The 12,108-nt window shown below is 50.7% G+C and overlaps 2 protein-coding genes across 4 annotated transcripts in view; one reads left to right on the forward strand and one right to left on the reverse strand.

The window, feature by feature from the left end:
- The first annotated feature begins 5,913 nt into the window (after window positions 1-5,913).
- Window positions 5,914-11,762, forward strand: Chpf2 (chondroitin polymerizing factor 2). The gene is made up of 4 exons (XM_021191730.1): window positions 5,914-7,450; window positions 8,401-8,965; window positions 9,577-9,759; window positions 10,344-11,762. The coding sequence occupies exons 1-4, from the start codon at window positions 7,188-7,190 to the stop codon at window positions 11,637-11,639; spliced, it is 2,307 nt and encodes a 768-aa protein (XP_021047389.1). The 5' UTR covers window positions 5,914-7,187; the 3' UTR covers window positions 11,640-11,762.
- Window positions 11,763-11,819: 57 nt separating this feature from the next.
- The window catches only part of Smarcd3 (SWI/SNF related, matrix associated, actin dependent regulator of chromatin, subfamily d, member 3), a 35,826-nt gene continuing 35,537 nt past the window's right edge, over window positions 11,820-12,108 (reverse strand). For 2 of the 3 annotated variants that reach the window (XM_029534581.1, XM_029534580.1), the window contains one exon: window positions 11,820-12,061. In XM_029534581.1, the coding sequence (XP_029390441.1) occupies window positions 12,008-12,061 (54 nt within the window). In that variant the 3' untranslated portion in view covers window positions 11,820-12,007. The remainder of the gene's footprint in view (window positions 12,062-12,108) is intronic. The other variant, XM_021191731.2, reaches the window with a different exon arrangement.

Consider the following 12,108-nt stretch of genomic DNA (forward strand, 5'->3'; position numbering starts at 1 on the left):
AGCTTTAAAACAGAAAAAGAAAAGAAAAGAGAAAAAGGAAATCTAAATGGGCCTGCCAGTCACCTAGACAGGAAACTGCTGCTGCTCAGGAAGTTGTCTGTTCCAGAAACCAAGCACTAGTTGTCCACCTCTGCCTTTGAGGGTGTCCTCATTTTACTCTATGGTAAGCTCTGTCGTCACTACTCAGTGCCTCATTGGAATTTATTCAACAGAGATGGCAATGACTGGGAAGCCTAAGGGAGTCAGAGTAAGATCACTGTAAGATGCAAACACTAATCTCACCTCTCCCCCAGCAGTAGAAGCAGTTCTTCTCTGCTAGAATTTAGAGTTCAGAGTTAAGTCATTTAAATACCACTGACCGTGTTCCTAGAATAACTTCCACCAGTTGAGTAGTACTATTGCTATTCCACACAATGGACATGAGCATTCACAGATTACAATGTAGCAAGGAACTTTATTCAAAGGCCAAGTGATATCACAGAGGAGCAATGCAGTCTGTCTTGACCACAGGGCACATGAGTGAGTGTCCTCGAGGCCAGATGGTGGTCTGATGCTTCATTTTATGAAGTCTAAGGAAAAGAGAGGCTGCTTACTACAGAGGGTGACATGAGTGGTTCTCTACTGTGACAGACAGATTTGACTCACACAAGCTTTTGCTCACTACATGTGTCCTTTCCCATGATGCACTCAGTCTTTAAAATTGTACTTATTTATTATTGTTATTTCTATACCACATGTGCATTGATGTCAGACAACAGCAATTGGTTGAATTCATTCTGTCCTTCAATCAGGATCAAACTCAGGTAATCAAACTTTGTTGGTAAGAGGTATTTTGTTTTTTGTTTTTTTCCTGCTAAGCTGTCTTATGAATCCTTTAAAATGTTTTATTTAATTGTGTGTGTGGCGTATGCTCACATGTATCTATGGGTCTGTGCACCCATTTGTGTGTGGAAGCCAAAGGAGGATTTTCGGTGTCCGGTTTTGTCACCCTTTGCCTTATTCCCTTGAGACAAGGTCTCTCACTGAACCTGGAGCTAGGCTGGCAGCCAGCAATCCTCTTGCCTCCACACCACCCTTCATAGCACTAAGGTTACAGGCATATGATTTCCTTTTTATATGCGCTCTGAGACTTTGGACTCAAGTCATGTCTGTGTGGTAAGTGCTGTTAAATCCTGAGCCATGTCCCCAGACTTCTGCATCTGGTTTAATTGTATGCAATCCCAACTGTGCATAGGCATAAAATGGTAATAGAATGTCAAAGGACGCAGTTTCTCCTATTGCACATGCACCGAAAACTAGTTCAGATCAAATTATCACATCTCTCTTGTTTTCAGGATGTGTCCGAAGATGTGTTAGAATAGAAATGGGGCATTATCAAGGGGTCATTAAGGAATATAACTTATTGCCATTGTTTAAAGTTGGTATACCTACAGGCAGATATAAACGGGGTTCCCAGATTTTCAATAATGTCTCTGTGCATGGTATAGGCAGTTCGGGATTCTAGACTGCCCAGTGAATTGTTACAAGATTGATGGTCCAAGTGGAGTCTGAGGGTTCTGAGCTATGCTTGCCTGTCTCGTTACTAATCAAGCTCACATGGAGTTTCAGTACTTAGAAGTTAATCCTTGACTCCTGAGAAAGCTCTTAAGGATGAAGACTTATTAAAAAGAGCATACACCAGCAGGGCAATGGTGGTGCACACCTTTAATCCCAGCACTCTTGGGATCCCTGTAAGTTCAAGGCCAGCCTGGTCTACAGAGCAAGTTCAAAGACTGCCGGGGCTACACAGAGATCCTGTCTAAAAACAGAGATAGATAGATAGATAGATAGATAGATAGATCGATAGATAGGGAGCTCAAACTGGCTGCACAGAAGAATGAGTTTTATTGTCATATCTCTATGTATGTGACAACATGTATTACCATTCTTCTTCATTTTTCTTGTCCCACATCTTAACCCCTGCAACTTTTACGCTTTTTTTTTTTTAAGATGTATTTATTTATTATATGTAAGTACACTATAGCTGTCTTCAGACACTCCAGAAGAGGGCATCAGATCTCATTACAGATGGTTGTGAGCCACCATGTGGTTGCTGGGATTTGAACTCTGGACCTTCGGAAGAGCAGTCGGGTGTTCTTACCCGCTGAGCCATCTCACCAGCCCAAATGTTTTTCTTTATAAGAGTCGCTGTGGCTGGAGAGATGGCTCAGCGGGTAAGAGCACCGACTGCTCTTCCGAAGGTCCTAAGTTCAAATTCCAGCAAACACATGGTGGCTCACAACCATCTGTAATGAGATCTGACTCCCTCTTCTGGAGTGTCTGAAGACAGCTACAGTGTACTTACATATAATAAATAAATAAAATAAATCTTTTAAAAAAAAAAAAAAGAAGAAGAAAAACATTTAATTTTTTTCATCATGGTGGGAAGCATGGCAGCCTGCAGGCAGACATGGTGCTGGAGAGAGAGCTGAGAGTTCTACATGAGCTACTAGGTCTGATTGGAGCATCTGAGACCTCAAAGCCCATAGTGACACACCCTAGTGTGTCACACTCTAGCCCATAGAGTAGTGACACAGCCCCTAGTGACACACTTCTTCCAACAGAGCACACCCACTCCAACAAGGCTACACCTCCTAATAATGCCACTCCCTATGGAGCTGGTGGGGGGTCAAACCACGACTCTAGATATGCAGCTATCTCTATTATATGGTAACTTTAGGTCCTTTAAACACATACCCAGGAGTGGTATAATAAGATCTGCTTTCAGATTTTTGAGGAACTTCCATACTGAGTTCCCAGTGGTTGGGCTACATTTCTCCAACAATATGTAAATGGATAAGGAAGCAGGTAAGAGATTATAATACAATAATTTTATTTATTTATGTGAGTACATTGTTGCTGTCTTTTTGTTTGTTTGTTTTGTTTTTTTGTGTTTTTGGCTTTGTTTTGTTTTGTTTTTTTGAGGCAGGGTTTCTCTGTATAGCCCTGACTGTCCTGGAACTCATTTTGTAGACCAGGCTGGCTTCAAACTCAGAAATCCGCCTACCTCTGCCTCCCAAGTGCTGGGATTAAAGGCGTGTGCTACCACGCCCGGCCCATTGTTGCTGTCTTTAGACACACCAGAAGAGGGCATCAGATCCCATTACAGATGGTTGTGAGTCACCACGTGTGCTGGTAATTGAACTCAGGACCTCTGGAAGAGCAGTCAGTGCTCTTAACCAGTAAGCCATCTCTCTGACCCCAATATTTATTTATTTATTTATTTATTTATTTATTTATTTATTTATTTATTGGTTTTTCAAGACAGAGTTTCTCTGTATAGCCCTGGCTATCACGGAACTCACTCTGTAGACCAGGCTGGCCTCGAACTCAGAAATCTGCCTGCCTTTGCCTCCCAAGTGCTGGGATTAAAGGCGTGCGCCACCACGCCCGGCTCAATATTTATTTTTTGAGAATTATAATTCAGTATACAGTTTGTATTACAACATTCGATTTCCCCTACAAATTCTGAGGTGGATGTTGTTACCGCGTTACCATCCTATCCCCAAGCTCAGGCTCAGGGCCTGTTAAAAAAAACAACAACAAAACAACAACAACAAAAAAAACAAGCAGAAAATCCACTGCTGCTTAGAGGCAGTACAGGCATCAAGGCTGAGATTGTCTAGTTCTCTACCCTCAGGTCCATCAGGGACAATCATAACTGTGATAAGATAACAGTTGACAGGCAGAGTCGTCTTCCCCACAGTTAGCATCTGGGAAGAGGGATGCTCAGGTGAGAAAATCAGCCTATAGGCAAGTCTGTGGGGGCAATTAGTGATAATATGGGATAGCCCAGTCCACTGTGGCTGGTGCCATCCCTAGACAGGAGTTCTGTAAGGAAGCAGGCTGAGCAAGTCATGGGGAGCAAGCTTGTAAGCAGCCTTCCTGCATGACCTCTGCATCAGCTCAGGGAAAGTGTTAAACACAGAAGATGCAAGGTTCCTGGAATACAGCCACTCAGAAGTCCTTGTGCACATGGACTAAAGCACACAAGTTCTTTCACCAAGGATCGTCTGGGAGTGGCTGTTTTAACTGAGCTGTAACACTTGCGGAAGGGTCCTCTTTCCCGAAGCGTTCATCGCTGGACCTTGGCTGTCCAGACTCACCCTGCTGCTGACTCTGCCCCGTCACTGTTGCTGTCTCTGTAGCTGGACCCAGGCTATCTGCCCAGAGCAAGCTGCCCAAACCTCGTCTCTTCTCTTCTGAGAGTTGTAACACTTCTGGTACTTCTGGCTGGACCCAGGCCCCCTGGAACCTATCCATCCCGGTTCTGCTTACAGACTGGTGACCCCAGCACTTGCGAGACTTAGGAAGATGGCTGTGATTTCAAGATCAGCCTGATCTACATAGCAAGACGTTGTCTCAAGGAACAAAACAAGTGATACACGCTATGACTGTAAAACATGGCTGGGGTTTCAGCTTGCATATGGAAAAATGTAAAATATCACTTCAGTAGCTTTTCATATTGCTTATATATTGAATTGATATTTTATTTATACCCAATACAATACATATTAAATATTTTATACCTAAAATGTGTTTATTAAATATATTTATACCTAATACAATAAAATATTAAGTTAATTCCACCTGCTCCTTTTACTTTAATAATTGTGGCTATAATCAGGTGTGTTGGTACATGATTGTGATCCCAGCACCGAAAGGCAGGAGCAGATGGATCTGTGAGTTTAAGGTCAAAGTCGGATGGTCAGACCCTATGTCAAAAATAAAGCAATAGAAATTATAGGTTTTTTTTTTTTTTAATTTGAGTTTTCAAAATAGGGTTTCTCTGTGTAGCCCTGGATGTCCTGGAACTCACTCTGTAGACCACGCTGGACTCTAAGTCAGAAATCCACCTGCCTCTGCCTCCCAAGTGCTGGGACTAAAGGCGTGGGCCACCACTGCTCGGCCCTGATCTATTTATTATCTAAGTACACTGTAGTTGTTTTCAGACACACCAGAAGAGGGCATCAGATTCGCATTACAGATGGTTGTGAGCCACCATGTAGTTGCTGGGATTTGATCTCGGGACATTTGGAAGAGCAGTCAGTGCTCTTAACTGCTGAGCCATCTCTCCAGCCCAAGATAATCTTTTAGTAAGCGCAAAAATGAAGGGGAGAGAAATTGTCATGAATGTGACAACACAAACGTATTCTGAACACTGACATACATCTATAAATGATAAAAGTTCTCCAAAGTGGTAGCTTTGTACATCCCAAGCCTGACAATCTTCTTTCTGTCCACATGAGTTGTTTCTTACAGATAGCATAGGGAAGGTGTGGTACACACCCTAACCATAGTGTGGTATCAGAGTACAACTTGATGGAGTCAGTTTTCTCTTTTCACCAGACATGGAACTCAGATTATCAGTCTTGGTGGCAATCACCTTCACATGGTGAGTCACCTGACTGGTGCTTCCTTCCGTACTTTTCTGCCTTGAGACACCAGAGTGTGTTATTGTCCATGGCTTGCCTCAAGCGATTCTCACTGCCTTAGAACTATTGAGTTCTAGGTTAACCCAGGTCTGTTCGTTCCTGGTCAAATGCCCCCTCATCCTTTACCTGATAGAGTTAAGTGTTGAAAATTTAGTAAAGAAACATTTCTTGAGCCGCTAAATAGGCGCTGGTGTTGCGCGGCCGGTTTAGTTGAAGCGTGCTCAGAAAGGAGGAGGGCATCTTTCTTTAGCGCTAACAGGGTTGAGCTGAATTGGGCAGCGTCTCTGGTGCAGACGGGATTCACTCGCCGTGGCGCTAGGAGCCATGGCGTTGGAATCCAGAGGTGCAGCGGCAACCATAGAGAGCGAGCGTAAGGAGCGAGGGGCCGGATGCGGTCACCATAGAGACGGGTGACTGACAGGCAGCGGAAGAGGAAGCGGAGGGCTGGGTTGTGAGGTGGCAGCGGCTGCCAAGCGGAGCTCCTCGGCCCGCAACAGGGTGGGCTCACCCGCGAGGCGGCTCCGTCTGCCGTGGGGCTTGGGTGTTCCTGTTCCCCTGCTCCGCAGGACCTGAGAACCCGCTCGGTCCTGCCCTCCGCCGCGAGTCCCCCTCCACCGCCCGAGTTCGCAGAGCAAATCAGCTGGACGCCAGGCCTTTTCTGCAGTCGTGGGACGTAGGCGATTAATTTCTGTCTCCAGACGGCCGGCTAGGACTCGCTCTGTGTCTTCTTCTGGGGGCTGGCACGGGGCTGTGGTCGCTAAGGGAATAATAGGGCACTGGCTGGCGCCCTATTGGAAGGTGGTGAGCCTCTGCTGGCCTTCCCAGACCCCCGCGTTTCTCTAACTGCTGCTGTCTCCCGGCTTGCTTTTGCTTTATTTGGCTTTGTTTGATAACCTCTAGCCACAGCAAGAGTGTCTGTATTTTGTCTCCTGCTGCTCTTAAGATATGTGGGCAGCATAGCTTTGCAGGACGAGTAGGATGGCCAGCAAAATGGCTCCATCGGCCATTGCGCTCCTCTGAGAGGCCAGCTGTGCTGAGTCACGGTGACTGCTCACCTCCTTTGGGTGGGCAGGTGGGGGGCACCATTCATGGCTGGTGATCGTGTCTGACAAGGAGGGGATTTCTAGAGTCTGTGGATCTCTTTGACACTCAGGAGCGGGGTGGGAGGAGGCGCTGACCCCTGCTCTAGTGCTAGCCTACAGCAGCAGTAAGTCAACAGTCCCTCTGGGGCCTGAGGAGACATAGTGGGCCAGGATATCTGCAGGATGGCACAGGGGGTCTGAGGCAGGCCCTTTTGGTCAGACTGTTGTTTGAATGGTGCATGCACTTTACCCTAAGCTCTGTGTCACTGGGTGCTGCTGACTTGGATTAAGCCCATGTTTCAAATGGCTGTAGACCTTTGGGGGTTAGGTTTGGCACTATTGCACTTTCTTTTTTCTTTTTCCTGGACTACAGACCGCAATCCCAGTAGGGAGTGGCATTGTTCACATAGACATTAGCATTTTACTGAGGGGATCAGCCCCATGGCCACTGAAGACCAGACATAGGGAGTTGGGAAGACTTGGTGGGGACTCTGGGCTCCTTTCTCTGTTGCTGGCCTCGTCGACTCCGGGTTCTCTGGGTAAAGCCGTGGGCTACTGTTGGCTTGTGGCCCATCAACCTACTCAGCCTTGAGACTGTGCCCCGGGGCACCCTGTGTTGGGGCCTGCCACCATGCGACTCAGCTCCCTACTGGCTCTGCTGCGTCCAGTGCTCCCCCTCATCCTAGGACTGTCTCTGGGATGCAGCCTGAGCCTCCTGCGGGTCTCCTGGATGCAGGGTGAGGGAGAAGATCCCTGTGTAGAGGCTGTGGGGAAGCCAGGAGGGCCACAGAATCCAGACTCAAAAAATGGGCTGGACCAAGGCGATGAAGACTTCAGACCCAGGATTGTGCCTTACTACAGGGACCCTAACAAGCCCTACAAGAAGGTGCTCAGGTGAGGGTGACTGCGCATAGTCCTCCAGCGCTGACGCTCAGGTGAGGGTGACTGTGCATAGTCCTCCAGCACTGACGCTCGCTCAGGTGAGGGTGATTGTGCATAGTCCTCCAGCACTGACCCTCGCTCAGGTGAGGGAGACTGTGCATAGTCCTCCAGCACTGATGCTCAGGTGAGGGTGACTGTGCATAGTCCTCCAGCACTGACGCTCACTCAGGTGAGGGTGACTGCATAGTCCTCCAGAGCTGACGCTCAGGTGAGGGTGATTGTGCATAGTCCTCCAGCACTGACGCTCGCTCAGGTGAGGGTGACTGTGCATAGTCCTCTAGCGCTGATGCTCGCTCAGGTGAGGGTGACTGCATAGTCCTTGAGTGCTGACGCTCACTCAGGTGAGGGTGACTGCATAGTCCTCCAGCACTGACGCTCACTCAGGTGAGGGTGACTGTGCATAGTCCTCCAGCACTGACGCTCACTCAAGTGAGGGTGACTGTGCATAGTCCTCCAGCACTGATGCTCAGGTGAGGGTAACTGTGCATAGTCCTCCAGCACTGACGCTCAATCTAGAGCTGTTTGCTGCTGTTTCTGTTGCTACTCAGTGTTAGTTTCCTGGAAGCACTTGTCCTATATCCTATCTTAGTTTGCTCCTATTTTATCCCTCCCCAAGTCTGAGAGCGTCTTACCCATTGGTGTTAATGTTCACTGTTCTTGAGCAGAGCTGTACCTGCACCAACCTACTGAATAGACCTGAGTAGAGCCTGCCTCCACGTAGCCGAGTCCAGCCGAGTCCACTCAGGGGGCACTCACCCCAGTAGCTAGTTATTAGTGATGAGGAAGGGGGTCTCTCCCCTCTCCCAATCCTCTCCTTTATTTCTAGGGATGTATGTGCTAGGTTGGTACACACTCCCTTAATGACTCAGGAGCTGACCCCTTATCTTCTGGTCTCTCCGTAGGACTCGGTATATACAGACAGAGCTGGGCTCTCGTGAGCGCCTGCTGGTGGCTGTCCTGACTTCTCGAGCCACGCTGTCCACCCTGGCCGTCGCTGTTAACCGTACAGTAGCACATCACTTCCCTCGGTTACTCTACTTCACGGGGCAGCGAGGAGCCCGGGCTCCTGCAGGGATGCAGGTGGTGTCTCATGGAGATGAGCGGCCTGCCTGGCTCATGTCAGAGACCCTGCGCCACCTTCACACACACTTTGGGGCAGACTATGACTGGTTCTTCATCATGCAGGACGACACATACGTGCAGGCCCCCAGATTGGCAGCTCTTGCTGGTCACCTTAGCATCAACCAAGACCTGTACTTGGGCCACGCGGAGGAGTTCATTGGTACAGGGGAGCAGGCCCGGTACTGCCACGGGGGCTTTGGCTACCTATTGTCACGGAGCCTCCTACTGCGCTTGCGGCCACATCTGGACGGCTGCCGAGGGGACATTCTCAGCGCCCGGCCTGATGAATGGCTTGGCCGCTGCCTCATCGACACTCTGGGCGTCGGCTGTGTCTCACAGCACCAGGTGACAGCCCCTTCAAGGCAGTCCCAGTCCCCCAAAGGTTGGCAGTGACTGAATGATTGCTGTCCAAACTGAGTCCTCCAGATATCCCTTTGTCCTTCCCAGAGGCCAGCTTGCCTCTTCCGCTCTCCCTTGCTCACCTACAGCCCTGGCTGGGGCCATCCTAAGTGTGTATTTTTAGGGACCCCTGAATAAGCCAGGAAGAGGTGCCTGAACTCATCAACCTCCCTGTCTGCCACCCTCCCACCCCCTTTTCCACACCCAGTGCACATCACAGTTAAGGACAAGGTGAAAATGTTCTAGAGTTCACCACCCTAGCCCCACCCTGCCATACCCCCAGGTGGAAAGCTCTACTGTGGAAGGCTGAGCATCCCAGGGGCAAGCCTGCTGGGATGTCCTACGGCTGTATTCTCATTGAGCAGTGGGGTTCTTGGGGAAAGAGGAGGCCCTTAGTTGCCCATTTGCCTTATTTCCAAAATGTGGGCATTAGAAGTAGGGATGGAGGTTAGGGGGCTTCTACAGTGGTAGTGGTGACAGGTGTGAGCGCTAAGGAGAGAGGCTTTGGCCATCACAGCTTATGTGTGTAGCATTGATTGTCTGATTGGTCCCTCTAGGGGCAACAGTACCGCTCCTTCGAACTGGCCAAGAATAGGGACCCTGAGAAGGAGGGGAGCCCTGCTTTCCTGAGTGCCTTCGCCGTTCACCCGGTCCCCGAGGGCACCCTCATGTACCGGCTCCACAAACGCTTCAGTGCTCTGGAGTTGGAGCGGGCTTACAGTGAAATAGAACAACTGCAGGTGAGCCAATGCAGTGCGCTGTGCCTGAGGGCCATGGCTGGGAGCTTAGAGGGGGCCTGGGGTAGAGAGAGCCTAACCATCTACCCCAGGGACAAGGGGCCCTGGGGGCCAGGGCACTGTGCAGTAAGCTCTGGCTTGTCAAATTTGTAGGGAAACTCCCAGAAGCTTACTTTACATTAGTGCTCTGCCCAGAGGGAGAGAAGCCGCAGCTTCCCAAGCTTCTAGAATTGTGCTAAAGGCCCAAAAGATAGAAAGGAGGGGAATTCTGTAGTGTGGGGGTCATCAGAAGTGGGGTATAGATCAGATAGATAGGTCAGAGGATCACGAAGAGGATGTCGGTCCTGTGAACGCGGGATTGAAAGTGTGGTGAACTTTGTATTCTGAGATCGGCTGGCTTCCTTCTGCTAAGCAGATGGTCCTGGCAGCAACTGTGAAGGTGGGCATTCCTCACCTCCCTTCTGTATTTTAGATCTAGACAGTTACGGGCAAGGGACTCGGTGGTTAGCCAGGCTTTGCTGATGGGCACTCAGAGCCTGGGCGTCCCAAAACCAGAACTAATGTTGGTTGTATTCCCTCCAACTTAGGCCCAGATCCGGAACCTGACGGTGCTGACCCCCGAAGGGGAGGCAGGGCTAAGCTGGCCTGTTGGGCTCCCGGCCCCTTTCACGCCACACTCTCGCTTCGAGGTGCTGGGCTGGGACTACTTCACGGAGCAACACACCTTCGCCTGTGCAGACGGGGCTCCCAAGTGTCCCCTGCAGGGGGCTAGCAGGGCAGATGTAGGGGATGCTGTGGACACAGCTCTGGAGCAGCTCAATCGGCGGTATCAGCCCCGCCTGCGCTTCCAGAAGCAGCGGCTTCTCAATGGCTACAGGCGCTTTGACCCTGCAAGGGGCATGGAATACACCCTCGACTTGCTGCTGGAAGCCGTGACTCAGCGAGGGCACAGACGCTCCCTGGCCCGCAGAGTGAGCCTGCTGAGGCCACTGAGCAGAGTGGAAATCCTGCCTATGCCCTATGTCACTGAGGCTACCCGGGTGCAGCTGGTGCTGCCGCTCCTGGTGGCTGAAGCTCCAGCCGCCCTGGCTTTTCTTGAGGCCTTTGCTGCCAGTGTTCTGGAGCCTCGAGAACATGCATTGCTCACCCTGCTGTTGGTCTATGGGCCCCGGGAAGGCCGCGGGGGCCCTGACCCGTTTCTCGGAGTGAAGACTGCAGCAGCTGAGTTAGAACGACGGTACCCGGGGGCGAGGCTGGCCTGGCTTGCTGTGCGAGCAGAGGCCCCTTCCCAGGTGCGACTCATGGATGTCATCTCCAAGAAACACCCTGTGGACACACTCTTCTTCCTTACCACTGTGTGGACGAGACCTGGGTCGGAAGTCCTCAACCGCTGCCGTATGAATGCAATTTCGGGCTGGCAGGCCTTCTTTCCGGTCCACTTTCAGGAGTTCAACCCTGTCCTGTCACCACAGAGGTCTCCCCCGGGTGTCCCCGGGGCTGACCCCCCCTCCCCTGGTGTGGACCCTTCTAGGGGGGCTCCGGTCGGGGGCAGATTTGACCGGCAGGCATCAGCAGAGGGCTGCTTCTACAATGCTGACTACCTGGCAGCCCGTGCCCGGCTGGCGGGTGAACTGGCAGGCCAGGAAGAGGAGGAAGCCCTGGAGGGGCTGGAGGTGATGGATGTTTTCCTCCGGTTCTCAGGGCTCCACCTCTTTCGAGCCGTAGAGCCAGGGCTGGTTCAGAAGTTCTCTCTGCGAGACTGTAGCCCCCGGCTCAGTGAGGAACTGTACCACCGTTGTCGCCTCAGCAATCTGGAGGGGCTGGGGGCCCGTACCCAGCTAGCCATGGCTCTGTTTGAACAGGAGCAGGCCAACAGTACTTAGCTTCTCCACCCCGTGTCTGCCATGGACCCGGGAAGGAAGGCAGGGCGACGGACAGATGGAGGGCTTGCCACTGTATTTTTTTAAAAATAAGAAATGTTATTAAAAGTATCTTCTGCCAAACTGGTTTTAGGTCTAGGGAGAGGGGTAAGAAGAAGAATCTGGTAGGGTTGTGGAGAATTTGTCTGCCCAGTTCCACTGCCTTCTCTTCCTCCCTCCCGTCCCCGTCCACAATGACCACAAGGCTGCTGTCTGATAAGTGACCTTTAATCCAGCCCTCCCCACCTTCAGCACAGCTCGTGAGGGAGTCCAGAGCCTGGGGCCTGTGCTGGGTGGAGTGGCTGGTCCACCCGATGCTTGTTCACGGGCTCCTAGGTGTTGCGCACAACCAGCGACTGCTCCAGCTCCTGCCTGCGCTGCTGGATCTTTAGAGGAAGTGTGAGCAGGGGCAGGGTTACAGTGGTCCTGGTGA

This window comes from Mus pahari, chromosome 2, assembly GCF_900095145.1.
Source record: "Mus pahari chromosome 2, PAHARI_EIJ_v1.1, whole genome shotgun sequence".
Taxonomy (NCBI): Eukaryota; Metazoa; Chordata; class Mammalia; order Rodentia; family Muridae; genus Mus; species Mus pahari.

What these genes read in the sequence shown, in the direction of transcription:
- Chpf2 (XM_021191730.1), top strand. Translation starts at nt 7,188, where the DNA reads ATGCGACTCAGCTCCCTACTGGCTCTGCTGCGTCCAGTGCTCCCCCTC. An exon ending in CCCTACAAGAAGGTGCTCAG is followed by an intron (nt 7,451 to 8,400) that starts GTGAGGGTGACT and finishes GTCTCTCCGTAG; the next exon opens with GACTCGGTATATACAGACAG. An exon ending in GCTGTGTCTCACAGCACCAG is followed by an intron (nt 8,966 to 9,576) that starts GTGACAGCCCCT and finishes TGGTCCCTCTAG; the next exon opens with GGGCAACAGTACCGCTCCTT.